This window comes from Salvia hispanica, chromosome 3 (genome assembly GCF_029641045.1).
Source record: "Salvia hispanica isolate PSC_SH4W2 chromosome 3, Shi_PSC_v1, whole genome shotgun sequence".
In the NCBI taxonomy this organism is placed as follows: Eukaryota; Viridiplantae; Streptophyta; class Magnoliopsida; order Lamiales; family Lamiaceae; genus Salvia; species Salvia hispanica.
The window spans coordinates 29,193,026-29,208,364 of record NC_142694.1 but is presented as its reverse complement, the minus strand read 5'-3'; the positions used below and the strand labels follow the sequence as shown (position 1 = coordinate 29,208,364).

Sequence of the window (15,339 nt, the reverse complement as noted above, 5' to 3'; positions counted from 1 at the left end):
GAGATATACCATCTGAAAAAGTCGGATCTATAAAAATCCGCATACCTTTTGCACCAGAGCTACTTCGATTTTGTTAGCATTGTTGTCAGAGTCGGTCGTAGAGGGATCTGAAAGTTGTTCAACACCACTAGACCTGTCCAAGGTTTACCGAACCGGCGGTTAAAACCGAAACTGCAACCGCCGGTTACGGTTCCAAACCAAAACCGTGAGAATTTACCCAAACCGAAACCGTCGATTTTTGAACCGTGGTTCGGTTCAGGTTCAAAAATTTTCAAATCGAAATCGTGCCGGAACCGCGAAAACCCGTCGGAAAACCGTGAAATCAAGCCGGAACTGCAAAAAAATCGGCGGTTCGGAACCGTGAAAAACCGTAAAAAATTTTCAGAAAATCGTCGGTTCGAAACCGAAACCGACGGTTTTGGAACCAGAACCGGAACCGCGAAACACCCTCGCGGTTCAGTTCCGGTTCAACAATTTCTAAAACCGGAACCGGCGGTTCCGAACCGCAACCGCCGGTTCCTGAACCGTGGGTACCTCTAAACACCACAGTTAAAATTGATTTTTTAGCCGAATCGATAGAACGGGGGCGAACTTTACGGATCTGAAAGTTTGTTCAAAATTTCCGGCATTATAGATATGCAGAAAGTGGAATCTGTGTACATACAATAACACCGACTATTCAAGGATTCCCGAATCGGGCGATCATAAGTAACGTAACTTACCAATGAAACCCAGTGTGGTGGTCGTTCCTTTCGACGAGATGATTCATGATGTGTCGCCGGTTAGGAGAGAACAAGTGGAGAGAGAGAGAGCAAGGGTCTGTCGAATGAGGGGGAAGAGAGAGAGAGAATGACAAAGTCCAAAATGAGGACGACGTCGACGAGGTGGATTCAAAAAAATTGGGGGGCGCAATGGTAATTTCGGCCTCAAATCTTGGAAACTGTAGCGGAGCAGATTTGAAATATCAGCTCAGCTCCGTGATTTATTTTTGCTCAAATAATGCGTCTACAATGCAGGCCGGAGGCTTTCTGTAGGGCCAGCCGTTTTTATCTAGTGAAAACCAAACAACCATAAATAACCTGAGTGTGCCCTATTTATGACTAAATATGAGCAAGCGAACGGGTCCTTACTTTATTTCATGATATATTTTACTCTCTCTTTATCTCTCTGACTTTTTTCTCTTTTTTATTTTATTTTACTTTCATTTAATCTATTCAACACAATTTCTTAATCTTCGTGTCTAAAAATTTGTACCAACTTAATTGGGAAGGAGGGAGGGAGTATAATATAGAAAAGAAATGTATTACTACTAATCTATTAGTAATATGTTTGAGCAATATATACTTGCAAACCACAATTAGATATTATCAGTCATACATTTAGCTAGTCCAGTACATTTCTACTTGGAAAATGTAACTGTATCAATGTTATGTGATGGAGAAGCATACAATGATGTATATAGGACCTTGGATGATTGATATCGTCCCCATCACTACTGTATGGTGGATTCGAAACCGATAATTTTTTCTTGAACTTTAACTACTACTACTATATATGACTATACCCACACTTTAACAAGGCTCACCCTCTACCATTGGAGAGTTTTATGTCTATGTGTTCATCTATATTGTTTTCCTTGGCAAGGATGCTTGTCTCAGCAGCTAGATTTCATATAAAGGTCTGCACCTAGCCACTTAGGTAAGATGTTGTATGTTGGGTTCGTACAAGCCCTTGGATATACCAAGTTATGTTGGCTTTGTCTTTCCCCGACTCGCTAGCTTAGGCTAGTTGGTTGTATCCAGTGACGATGGGGGGTCCAAATTTCTTTAAATAATTGTTTCACTTTTTTTAACAAAGCCGCGTCATAAATAGTTGTGGAAAAGATAAATAGTGAAAAATTAGAAGACGAACAATAGAAAGAATAAATATATATGGAGACAAATCAATGTAAATTCCTACTAATTTTTATCCTTAGAATGTAAAATTCATTAATGGATAACTTTAAATTAAAAGAAAACAAAACTCATTAATGGATAACTTTAAATTAAAAGAAAACAAAACTAGAATGGTGGAAATGGAAAAAATACTACAGGCGCCACTAAGACTCGAACTCAAACTCAGGTCTTGTGCAGAGTAGGCAAGTTAACATCCCACCTATGCTACATTACATATTGAAATACTTAGTATGCATATGTTATATATAGGTAATACTCAAAATATTGAGGGCCCAAGGGCCCCCCTGGCCCCACCCTAGCTCCGCCCCTGGTTGTATTCATCGGGTATATCCGAATAATGCTGGTACATTATTTTTTCCTTTCTCATTTGATTCATTTACATTAAAAAAAAAAGGATTAAAAAAGAAAAGGTGTTACAATTCTATTAGTTCGTTTGAGTTATACACTTATACATTACAACTAGTCAAGTATAAAAAACAATGAAACTTATTGATATGGAAGATGTCACAATTCTGTTTGTCCATAGTGAACTATATACTTGAACGATTATACCCCCCACAAGGCCACAACTAGTTACGTAAAAAAAAAAACAATCAAAATTGAATTCACAAAATTAACATTAATTAAATATATAAAAGGGTGCAGAGTACAACTTAACTATGTAATTGTTTCAAGGCTATGTGATGAAGAAGCACGCCTCATTGGGACCACAGCAGACCACCCCCGTCCTATCACTATTTTTTTTTTCTTTTTGCGAAAGTTTATTGCTTATTCTTTCCATAAATTGGTTTTGGATATGATTTTTTTTCTTTTTGTGAAAGCATATTGTTTATTCTTTCAGTAAATTGATATTGGATATGGAATTTTTGAAAAATAGATTGTATTTGGCCATCGAAAAACACAAAAATAGAATTCTATGGATAATTAAACTATAGTGAAGCATAAGATTTGATAGTAAGTATACTTTTATGCTTTTTTAATTATTTACTAGTATAACTGCATAACACTTGTGTGATTGACATCTATATGTTTACATTTTGGAAATAAGTATATTTAATATTGATAATAATCTAATTATATAAATAATAATATGAATATAATAATACATTAAATGTAAACATATAATTAAAATATGGACAAATAAATTACAACTGATAATTCTTATTTGGGATTACCACACTTAATATATGAATAATCAAATGGCATAATATCATTGTATTCGCTTCAAACTATAACATCGAAACATTCATGGTAGTGTGATACAAAAGTTATATTTTAAACGTAATTGAAGAATAGATATTGCGGGAGTCACGCATACACGACCGACAATGTGGTGGAGGTCGCATTGCCCATCTGCGTTTAATAAATTATAATCCAATACTAAAAAATAATAGTAATATAATCTATTGTAAATAGTGAATTTAAATTGAAATTGATTATTCTTTTTAGAAAAATAGGGACATGAGTATATAATTGGAATTTTAAAAATAAGATTATATCAAAAGAATACCTAAAATTGAGTAAAATTTATGCATTAAGCTCAATGAAGTAATGAATAAAATATAGGAATGTGTGGATCATAAGCTACCAAATATCATATATTTATAGTCTAAAAAAATACGAGAAAGAAGATAATAATATGGATCATATGATCAACAATTAATTTAAAAATTAAATGGTGAGACTAAGATTAAATTAATATTAATATTATTTTTACTATTATCCACGAAACATTTTATTTAAATTATCTTGGTCATAATTTAACTTGACTTATCTTATAGCCAAAAATTAATATTGGACAACTAGATTTGCACATTCTCAGATTTTAGTGAATTTTAATATGCATAAAAAATTGTGAACATATGGGTAATCTCATTTGAAGTCGTTTTGCATTTTTTTATGACATTTTTACCATTTTCAAATAGTATTTGGTATAAGAGCATTTTTTTCCATTGATTTATCAAGTGCTAACATGAACTTTTTAGAGTATAACTAAAATGATAATGAATCTTTTACTGGGTATCTTTTTGTGATTTTAATTTTAATCATTTCCTCTTTTCTTTCTCTTTCTTATTTAATAGTTTTTTTTTCTTAAAGAAGAAAAGAGAAAGAAAAAAGGGTGGAATTGGGTTTAGACTGTAGAAGTAATAATCAAAGGATAAAGTCGAGTAAGCTGAGATTGAATTGAATTTTTTATTTTTGTGTTTGGGGTCTGGGGAGAGTTTATCGTCGACGCTGTGTCATTTTAGCGAACAGATAGCAGGTAAATGTGAGCTCTTCATCTCTATCTCTTTTATTGTTAATCAATTCGTGGGAATAGATTTAATTGGCAGAGATACTCTATGTGGTAATCTTTGTACATAAATAATTTATCGCTTTAATTCAGTTTGTTAAATTCTTATTCGAAAATCCCAATTTAATCCTAAGTGGAGTCCATATTTGTGATGAACATGAACACATGTTTGAGTTTTTTGCTTGTGTAGATAATGGTGGGATGTTTACTTCATGAATTGGAATCAAACCTTGGTGCATTATATTTACCATCTTTTGCCTAACGTTTTACAACATTTGGGGGCGTTTACAATCGATAATTAGTGCGATGAACACATGTTTGAGTTTTTGCTTGTGTAGATAATGGTTGGATATTTACTTAATGAATTAGAATAAAACCTTGGTGCATTATATTTGCCATCTTTTGTTTAACATTTTACAACATTTGGGGCCTTTTTCTATCGATAATTAGTGTAGATAGATAAAATTAGTATAGTCCAATCGAGAGTCGAGAATGCATATTTGAGCAAACTGCAAACATGAGAACATTAAGCAAAAGGAGACTACTCAAATGTACCATAGTTATAGTCCAATTGAAACTGAAACAAGTGCTTCTTGTCTCCATGTTGATCTTTCTTGTTGAAAAATGCATTTGATTTAAGGTTGCTTAAATTTTGAACTCCAATGTTTTTTGTAAAAGAAATGCATATATGTTTCTAGTCCTGTTTTTGGCTGTTAAGCTTCTCTTTGCTTTTGATTTCATTCTGTTTCATGTGTGTGTACATGTGCCTGTTAAGTGTTAACCTATGATACACTGCTGCTTAGGGCCGAACTTTTTAAGACAAGTCTCAATTTTCTTAGGAAGTGAGAAAATGCAAAACTTGAGGAATGCTATTTTGAGCTACATGAGAGTCGGGATCCCTGTGAAAGGGCCCTTTGTTCAAAAAGGGCTGAATGGACGTTGTGAGTTGCTGCGAGCATGCAGCACCGCTGCAAATATAAACCAGGATCAGATAATGGATCGAGTTATTGGGCTGGTGAAGAAATTTGACAAAATTGATTCTGCTAAGGTAAATACATGTACTAGTCTGATGATACATCTTGTTCTCCAATGATCCTTTTACTAGTTTATAAGCCCTTGAACCACCAACTTCAGCTCTTGGTTTCTTGTGGCATCGTAGGTTACAAAAGATGCTGATTTCCAAAAGGACTTGAGCCTCGATAGCCTGGACAGAGTGGAACTCGTCATGGCTTTTGAGGAAGAGTTCTGTATCGAGATACCTGATGTGGAGGCGGATAAGCTCAAATCTTGCACGGATGTTGCTAAGTATGTTAAATCGAAAGTCTCTGAGACTTCTTAACTATTTGACACAGTTACTGGAACAATCCTTTTTCTTACTCATGTCTTTCTTGATTGATACATGGTGTTATTTTATTCCTTTGGAATGATGACTTGAACTGAATTTCATAGATTATGTATTTGGAATTAGTCATAGTTGAGTTGATTGAAGAACCAGGCGTTTATGTCTGTGCAAGAATTTCCATAAATTTATTCATTTTACAATATATAGCATGATCAAGTTCAGCTTTTCCTCTCACTAAGAAATTCCAGACAGATTTTTACATATGAAAACAAAAGCAAGCTCGACGAAGTCTGCAACAGTGCGTGACTAAAAGCGCCATCCACCTCAAGCTGCAACTCACGCTCTATATTATCACAGGGCGGATGCTTTGTGTGCTCTCTTAGGTCCGTGTCGTGTGTGCTGCTTTGGTGATGGTTTTGGCATCAGGTGTATGTTATGAGTGGTGTAGGTACGGATGCCTTCGCCTATTGATGTCAGCTCTATTGCTTTGTGTTTCCCAGTGAAAGCATGTCTGCAGGGAGAGCTCTTCGGGAGGTGAAGAACTTTAACCTGGCATATCTTCTCCAGATTGGGGATTGCATGGAGATGAGAGGGGAGGTCGATTATGAACTGGCCGTGGCCGTTGCTGCTACCTCTCACCCACGATCTCTTCGTCTTCCCACTTCTTCCGCAGAAAACAGCCACCGTCGCACCTGAGGTTGGTAGATAGGCATCTATCAATTAACAGATCAACTGATAACTTGACCCCTTGGACTTGTTGATGTTAACACAATATTTTCTTCCAATTAATTGAAACAAGTTTAATCAATTCCATTTTTTGTCTTTTAATTCTAAATTCCTTTTTCCAAAAATTGGAATGTTCGTCAAGCCAACAGAATAAAAATCAAATCTATTGCATGTGGTGATATATAATGGCCAGAAGTGAATTGAATCTTTTAAAACAATCTTCAACCAAGCCATATTAAATCCATACAAATTAAGGAAATGGATATATTTTTGGATGTGACAACGTTTTGGATTATGAGCTCGACGTTTTTTGAGGAATTTAATTAATCCCTTACGACATGACAAAACATACAAATAAATCAAGTTATCGCTTCGTGATTGCTTGCACACTTTGGATTATAGATCAATTTCAATTTAATCACACCATGCCTTCTACTCCAATAAATACTAGTTTTGATCACAAATTATAGACTTATTACAAAAGAAAGCATTTATCAAAACTCTATATCTTAACCCTTTGCATCAAATCATAAAATAACTGACATGGACTAAAATTTATCAAATTAATGTTTCTTTAAGCTAATTTTGTGAAGGGTTGATTCATGACATGGAAAGCTAACGAGTTCAAATATCACACATCAAATTCCCTAGGCATCGATTTATTAGTATCCATTTACACTTAGTGAAAAAAACCTCAAAACTATGTGTATATAATATAGGATGTTATGCTAGTAAAAAAAAAATATTAAGAGAATTGTATGAACTCTTGCACTGAACCATTATTTTGCAATTGCAAAATGTGGAGTTCAATGCAATAAGTTTATAGTTCAGTGCAAGAGTTCTTGCAACTCTCAGAACAAGAAGTTTATATTCGAAGAGAGAGAGAGAGAACCTGAAACCGGAAATGGTCGTGGAGGAGTTCGATGATCGAAGGAAGCATGGCAAAGAAGCTTGCCATCAATCACGACCGTAGATAGCTTTTCTTCACCGTAACCAGCCCACTGCACCACCTCATCCCTGCTCGATACTTCCTCTATCAACCCGTCCTCCCCCCTCACAAAAACGACAACCGAAAACACCAAGAAAACAATCTTCACTAAATCCATGCGTCCAACAAAAGGGCTAATCATAGTGTAATTAATTAAATCTTCAAACTTTGTAGAAACGTAAGATGAGAATGAAGGAACAATGAGATTTAGGCTACCACCCCAACACCTTTTATACAAGGATTTGCTTTTGCATGGGGCATGAAATTATGATCATGCCCTTCACCAACACAAAGATGCCACTTGATTTGAATATTATTTTGTATTTTGAATCGTTTTTCCTCTTATTAATTCCAGTTTCGTGGGAGACGAATTGAAGGGTCGAATTGCATTTGAGTTGGTTACCTAATCTTATCCCATACGTAATAAATATATATTTTAAGTTGAAGTTTAAGAAACCTCAATCGAAAAATCCATACTTGTGGCAAAGATATACTCCTTTTTTGGTAACCAACAAGTTGAGTTTAATTTAGTCAAGCCTGCCTCAACTATTTCTACGTACCCAAATTTTAGTTTATATGAAGTCATTACACTATTAAATTAGTAGATGTCACAAGTCTTAACCATTTCATCGCTCCCATATCTTTTTATGATTTTTGTAGACAGGGTGAAAACATGCAAACTGCATTTTTTACAAACTTTAAATTTTGATCTGAACCGTTAAATTTCAAGATTTGATCGATGTCAACAGATGACAAATAACGTCAACATTCAACACAACGTCAATCGGTTGACAATGTTGACATTACGTTGACGTTATTTGCTATATGTTGACATCAAATTTTAAAATCTAACGGTCCAGATCATAGTTTGTAATTTGCACAATATATATAAAGTTTGTATTTGATTACATCCCTTTGTACATATGTAATGCCATTTTTTATATGAAAAGTAACGAATATTGATAAAGAAAATGGAAAAAATTATTAAAGTCTAATCAAATAATTGTATGCAAGTTTAAAGATATCTTTAAACAATCCACGGATTGTAGCGCAGTTGGCAGCGCGGAGCTGTGGTGACCTTGAGGTCACGGGTTCAAACCCCACCACCCGCTGGGAGACTTTCGGCCTTAATCCGCAAACCCGGTCGGGCAGGATTAGTCGGATTCCGCCAAAGGTGGATTCGGTACACCTGTAGTCAAACCAAAAAAAAAAAGATTATCTTTAAACAAAAACATTAATATAGTAAGATGGTTATGGTTTGTGTTTGCTTGCGTAATCTCATTTTATTTTGAAACAACATCAAGGTTTTGTGGATTAGTGATAACACAAGTATCAAATTTCAATAAGCTGTATACGATGTTACATTGAATAAGAATACAAACTTATTTTCAAAATAAAGCAATTGAATATAAGTATCAATATAAAGAAAACTAGAATGTTGTTACAGAGCCAAAAACATCTTAATTAGTCCTCTAAGTTGAGGCATTGGCTGTTGATGTACAAATAGCTCTTCTTCTGAGAGAATCCTGTTGTCGTCGCCACCGGTGAAAATCCAGCATACTCTCTCTTCTCCTTCTTTGCCGCGCATATCTCAGATATTTTCTTAAGAAGATCGTGCTTCTGGATGAACGGTTGGGCCGCATATTCTTCAAATGGCATCCACTGCAGCACCAAACTTTGGTTATGGATATGGTGCAAAAAAATGAATAATACAGCGCTGTTGGCAAGGAAGACGATAAAGGTAATTCCGCCACATACTCGATGAACTGATTGATGTTGATTCATGTGATCTTTCTAATATATATGGAATAATGTGAGAGTGAAAGCAAACCTGGGCTGCCTCAATTTCTACTTCTTGTGGCTGGATCTCTTTAGAAAGCGGTTGAAGCATGCATACGAAGAACAAGTCCGATTTATCGAAATAAGATTTGTGACTTTGTCTGCAATTCACACAGAATATTGCTTCAATTTTAGAAACTAAACATGAAAACTGATTGAGCGACAGCAGAAAGTGAGGGAAATACCTGAAAGCCAGTATTTCCAAGAACTTTGACTCGATCTGAACAACAACCAATGTAAAACAGCATAAATAATCAGAATTCATTAAAAAGATTCACTTTTATCTAATTTGAAGCAAATTTGAGGAAAAAATGTCTTACTCCAGTTTCTTCTTTCACTTCTCGAACCGCAGCATCGCATATATCTTCACCCTGCAATCACATGGTGTTACTGCATAGGCCAATCAGCTGTTCCTATTTAATGATTTGTGTGAGGTAATAAAAATGGACTTAGACTGCACGCTCGACCTACCTCATCAACAACTCCTGTCGGGAACTTCCAGACACCTGTTCCGCGGAAACCCCCAGTCTTCTCCTGAACTACTAGCACCTGCAATGAAATAAGTCAAAAAAAGTTTTTTTTTTTTTTTTGGGTGAAGAAACATGAAACTGTGCAAAAACAAGAGATCTATTTCTGACAAAGATGTGTTAGTTTTCAGTTCAAGTTGAAATTGCGAAGTTTATGTCTAAGCAAATATTGAAGCCAAAACCGACTTTCAAGAGGAACAGTCTGTTTTGGCTCGATCATAGAAAATGAGACCATTCGGGGACAAGACGATGCATAATAAATCAGCTACAATCTGCCTGTTTCAGTTGGATTCATTGATCTACTCCTGCATCTGCATCATTCAGAAAGACTTTGACTTTGAGTGCTGATCATCTGATGAGCAACAACACTCAATTTTTATAGGCTGAAACTTTGATGGAAACTACATATTCTTGTATGACATATGACTTGTCATGATCAAGAAAGATAGTACACAAAACAATAACAAAAGCATGCGTATTAATGAAAAAATCCCGTTGTGTTGGATTAGATATCCAGAAGTAACTAAAAAAATGTGAGAAAATGAAAATGGCACTGAGATAATGAAACCAATAACATTTGTGATAGGATTATTCTGCAAAAGAGATCTCTCCAGCAGCATATAACGACTATGCAGAGGCAGAAATGCTACCAAGTTACCGACCATAAATAGAGTTAAACTAAAGGACCAACTCAGAGAAAGGAGCATACTTCATTCTTCTCATTCAAGACGAAAGCACCAATTCCCACTCGATGTGAGGCATTTGCTGGTAGAGTGCTGGGCGTGCTAGGAAGCCAATGCACAAGCATCAAATACTTAGGTTCTGCGTGGTGAAAATAGAATCCTTCCTGAAGGTCCAATATGTTGGCACAAAATCAGGGTTGTCAACAAAATGACAACTTTTCAGACACAAAACAATGTGGCATGACTAACCTTAACAGCAGGTTCAACAAGACTCACTAGCTCTATAGGCATTTTAATCCACACACCCCTCTTTCCCTGCACAAAATCATGACACATTTCTCCATGTCAGTTTCAACTTTTACACCCTCAAAAAGGAAATTGGTATGCTCTATTATTATGAAGTTATGAACGTTGTGACTTTAAGCACAAAATGAATCGCATACTAGTTGTGACTAATGTCCCTTTCCACATACTACTTCACCTCTTTTTTTAGAGAACTACGCACAACTGTTACTTCTAAAAGCATTCTGTAGTAGATCGTCTTAATACGTAGATGTTACGTGATCCGTACTTAATCACATCCTCCAATCAAGGGCTAAGCAGTCTTATGGCCCTTGCTTTCTTCTCGAGTTATGAATGTTGTGACTTTAAGCACAACAAAAATCACAAAAGCAAGGAAAACATATAAAATTGTTTACCTAGCCAGGTATTTTTCACTGGAATATTTTCAGATATAGTTACAGGAGATCAAGTGGCTATTTATAAAAGAAATTCAACCTTAATCCTACTCTGATTAGGATTTTGCCAAACTGACCAAACACTCTCTATACTCCCAAAAAAGGGCCAAACCGTGTGTTTTAGAACTTTCAGGCTCCATAGCTCAACAAAGCATTCTTCCTAGTCCCAAATTTGTTAATATTGAAATATAAGCATATTAAACACATGGAATCACTGAAAAAGCCCCAAAAATAAGAAATTGATTAGGGCTCACTACCAATCTAACAAAGGCATTGGCTAAGCCTACATGAAAGGATACCTTCTGGCGCCATTGGGAAAGGGAGGCTCTGAGCAAGGAAGCAAAAACAGTGGGATCCAAGGGCTCATTCGTCATTTCGACTATCACTCCACCGTGGTCATCGTTTCGGCCACTCAATAATCTATCAACTTGCTCAACTTGCGTAGATGGTGAACTCATTGAAGATCTCACTGCCAAGAATTTCGCAACTCTACTTCTGCTCAATCTACCTGAAGCAGTCGATCAAGAAACAGAATCCTTTTGTAAATAATCATCAATCTTGGATTCCCTCGTCGCTATAAAGTAAATTCGATAAAAAGCAATAAAAAACGGACCTTTAGAGATGATAATTGGATGTGAAGTGGAGATACCCCGTTTGGTGGAGAGAATTGTGTGACGAAGAACACAAGGCCGAATGAGCATTTTCCAACACGTAGTCATATCAGGCTATATATAGGCGCAGTTGTGATTGCTATTGTTGAGAAAGATTGCTACTTTGTGAAATTTTAAGAGGATTTTTCTGATTGATTTAATGGCCTAGTTATTTTTTTAGTGTTTTTTTTTTCCGCTTGAGGATGGCCCCATTTGCAAACGAAAGACTTGTAAAGCAAATTAAATGCTGATAAAGTCTGTTTCTGTTTGTCAAAGGGATTCAATTGGCGGACGCGACGGGGCATGGAGAATGCTTCTAACCGTCAATTCGGCAGAAGAATTTCCCAGTTTTTGCATTCAAGAAATGTTTGTGATTACTGTTTTTTTCATTCTGTGCCATTCTTTTCAATTTGAGAAATAATTCCTAGTCCATGTATACCAGGCAATCTTATTTGATAGTCTCACTTAGGCCTGTCAAATTGGATACCCGCGGGTACCCGATCCGAAAATTTCGGGTACCCGATCCCGAATTTCCTAAAATCTAATACCCGATACCCGATCCGAAAATAATTTTGGGTACCCAAATACCCGACTCGGGTATCCAGTCCCGAAAAATCGGATATCCAATCCCGATTTTAGATTTTAATTTTAATTTTTTTAATTATTTTTTAAGAAAATTAACTATAAACTTTTAATTAAAGTTTTAAAATAATAAAATAAATACATAATTTATTAAATTTAATTAAAAAAATCGGATAATTCGGGTAATTTGGGTATACCCGATCGGGTATCGGGTTACCCGATACCCGATAATCCAAAAATCTTATACCCGAACCCGATCCCGAAACCCGAAAAATCGGATATCGGATATCCAATTACCCGATATTTCGGGTTTGGATATCGGGTATCCAATTCCCGATATCCATTTTGACACCCCTAGTCTCACTGATAAAATCTTGTCAAATGGAAATATATAGCATACATATGGCCAAATGGCATAATATGATGTTTTAAGTAAATTTTTATAATTTTCATATTTAAAATAATTACTCTTATTGTACTTAAATGATTATTATACTGCACCACCAATTTATTAATCGAGACTATTATTTTTTATATTGATATAAAAATATAAATTATATTTATTTATTTTATAGGAATATTTATCTTTTTTATTGATATATACATAAATTTTATTTTATTAGAATCGCACACAATAGGTTTAATATATGAATGACTATACAATACTTTTTTTTTTAATCATTACACATAAACTATATAATTATTATATGTTAGATTAAATATTAATTAAGATAGTTAATAATAAAATGATCGGATGGATTTTATACAATAGACAATATATGATTAAATTTAATATGAATTTAAAGAAATTAAAATACTACTACTGTTTATTAGGGTATTTAAATTAAGGATTACAATCTTATTTTGTGCAATTAAAATAAAATTATCTTGATAAAAAAACATATCTAAGAAAACTTTACTAGTCATAAATATGCCGTCTTTAATTTATAGTTACTTGTAAAAAATAATTATAAAAAAATAAAGATTAAATTAAACCTATATAAAGATATAATAAATTATTAATATAGTCAATAATGTATTTACATGACTAAAAATAGATCATATTTTAATACCTATGATTCTAGAATATTATGTGATAGAAATATAAAAAATGAATAAATATGTACTCAAGTATAAAAAACATTATACAAAAAGAGTGTGCTTATCAAATCTCAATGGCAGATGGCTTTTTTTAATTGAAATGAACTATATTAATAATTTAACGTATTATGTGTATATATGATTGTTTATGAAGTATAGTAGTATATATATAGGAATTATAAAAATTTCCTTAAAATATCATATCATGTCATTTTAATCATTTGGCAATGTATACTATACATTTCTATTTGGCAAGATATTATTAGTGAGGCATACAAATAAGATTGCCTACATGGACTAGGAAATTTTTTTCTCAATTTTTAGTCCATAGAAGTATTTTCTTATAAAAAAAAGAGATAATTGCCTTAAAAATCATAAACTTTTTACCAAATTCTGATTTTTTCCACGAACTATAAAATTGACGTATAATATCACGAACTTTGTCGGGTTGCTAGTATCTCCCATATTGACCCAACCCTATGGTTTCGGATGAAAATTAGCATATGTGGCAAGCCTGAAAGGTGACATGGAGATCGCCGGAAAATTCATAAAACGATGTCATTTTCTACCGCTAAAACGACGTAGTTTTATGTATAAACCCACTGCGGATAGTAAAAATTTTCCGGTTGAATGGGTGGCGCTGTCGCCGGAGGAGGTTGCAAAGAGGGTGGTGAGGGAGGGTGAAGCTTTGAGAGAGGGGAGATCGAGCAGGAGATTTTACAATGAATCATGTCTCGTCGCCCGAGCCGCCTCTGCCACTGGCGGAGGAAGCTCCACTGCCGGAATTCGAAGAAAGTGAGAAACGGAGCCGCGAAAGAGCGCGAAAACAGAGAGACGAGTAGAAGACAAATTTATAAACGCGTGAAACACATAAATCTCATCGCGCCGCCGCCGCCGCCACCGGCACAGAAATGCAGTAAGAGTGAGAGAAGACGTGGCGACGTATTCAACGAAGTCTTCTTGAATTCTCTCTACAGCAAGAAGAAGAAGAAGAAGAAGCAACGTAGAGAATATGGATTCTCTCCTCCATGAAGCTCCTCCGCCGTTGAGTTTTCGAATTCCGCCGCCGCCGTCGCCGTCGCCGCCTCCACCGGCTCCCTCGCTTCAGCAACCATCGTCTTCCACACTCTGTTTTTATCCAATAAGCCCATAATAAAAAGAACCATAACTGTCAAAGTGGAGATCCTCCCAACATCTCCGCATTTCCCTATTGCTTAAGGTAGCGGTGGAGATTTGGGGAATTTGGGTTTGGAGAGAGAGAGAGAGAGAGAGTAGGTCAACTAATTCCGGTGATGGTGGAGTCGGGGCCGAGATCGGAGTCCCGGGGTTGCCGGCGGCGGTAAGGAAGAGGAGGAAGAGAGTACACGTAGGGATGAGGAGTGGTGGAGGATGATAAGACACATCATCTTAAAATTTGGCATCCACGTCATCCACTCAACACACACTTGGCAGCCACATCAGCTTAAAAAGATACATCAGTTGAATTCATAGTCGGAAAATCTGCCATGGGTAAACGACAACCAATCGTAAAGTTCGTGACATTATACACCAATTTTATAGTTCGTGGGAAAAATTAAAATTTGGCAAAAGTTTATGACTTTTGCAGTTATCCCTAAAAAATAGTACTCCATTAGATTATGAGCTAGTTTTATTTTGAGTTTAAGAGGTGCCATATCAATGAAGCCATGAAATGTTTCTTAGGGCATCAACAATACGAGATCTGCCTCAATTCATTTTTTATTTGTCAACTCAACATTTTTTTATTAGATTAGACATGCTTATTCGGCCGGTTTCAGTTCTATTTGATCTGGTTGATCGGGTACCCAATTTCAATTTTCATGGATCTTGGAAATAGAATCAATTTGTTGTTTTAATTTAAATTTATTTGAATAATTCAAGTACTCACACACAATTAG

At 35.3% G+C, this 15,339-nt stretch overlaps 3 protein-coding genes across 6 annotated transcripts; 1 reads left to right on the top strand and 2 right to left on the bottom strand.

Moving 5' to 3' along the window:
• The first annotated feature begins 4,060 nt into the window (after positions 1-4,060).
• Positions 4,061-5,915, top strand: LOC125208881 (uncharacterized). 3 transcript variants are annotated; one of them, XM_089066823.1, is made up of 4 exons: positions 4,061-4,218; positions 5,088-5,296; positions 5,408-5,553; positions 5,843-5,915. In XM_089066823.1, the coding sequence occupies exons 2-4, from the start codon at positions 5,099-5,101 to the stop codon at positions 5,898-5,900; spliced, it is 402 nt and encodes a 133-aa protein (XP_088922949.1). In that variant the 5' UTR covers positions 4,061-4,218; positions 5,088-5,098; the 3' UTR covers positions 5,901-5,915. The 3 variants fall into 3 exon arrangements, with proteins under 3 accessions (XP_088922949.1, XP_088922950.1, XP_047964340.1); XM_089066824.1 differs by having other exon boundaries at positions 5,839-5,911; XM_048108383.2 differs by lacking the exon at positions 5,843-5,915 and having other exon boundaries at positions 4,062-4,218; positions 5,408-5,792.
• LOC148930521 (uncharacterized) lies at positions 5,747-7,565 on the bottom strand. The gene is made up of 2 exons (XM_089066822.1): positions 7,209-7,565; positions 5,747-6,282 (listed from the first exon to the last, which is right to left on the bottom strand). Exons 1-2 carry the CDS (start codon positions 7,444-7,446, stop codon positions 5,942-5,944), a joined length of 579 nt encoding a protein of 192 aa, XP_088922948.1. The 5' UTR covers positions 7,447-7,565; the 3' UTR covers positions 5,747-5,941.
• Positions 7,566-8,618: 1,053 nt separating this feature from the next.
• Positions 8,619-11,962, bottom strand: LOC125217035 (nudix hydrolase 2-like). Of its 2 annotated transcripts, none has more exons than XM_089066825.1 (9): positions 11,704-11,962; positions 11,390-11,598; positions 10,603-10,668; positions 10,380-10,517; positions 9,615-9,692; positions 9,464-9,514; positions 9,329-9,363; positions 9,132-9,244; positions 8,619-9,021 (listed from the first exon to the last, which is right to left on the bottom strand). In XM_089066825.1, exons 1-9 carry the CDS (start codon positions 11,807-11,809, stop codon positions 8,777-8,779), a joined length of 1,041 nt encoding a protein of 346 aa, XP_088922951.1. In that variant the 5' UTR covers positions 11,810-11,962; the 3' UTR covers positions 8,619-8,776. The 2 variants fall into 2 exon arrangements, with proteins under 2 accessions (XP_088922951.1, XP_047974815.1); XM_048118858.2 differs by having other exon boundaries at positions 8,619-8,966; positions 9,136-9,244; positions 11,704-11,953.
• Positions 11,963-15,339: the final 3,377 nt, after the last annotated feature.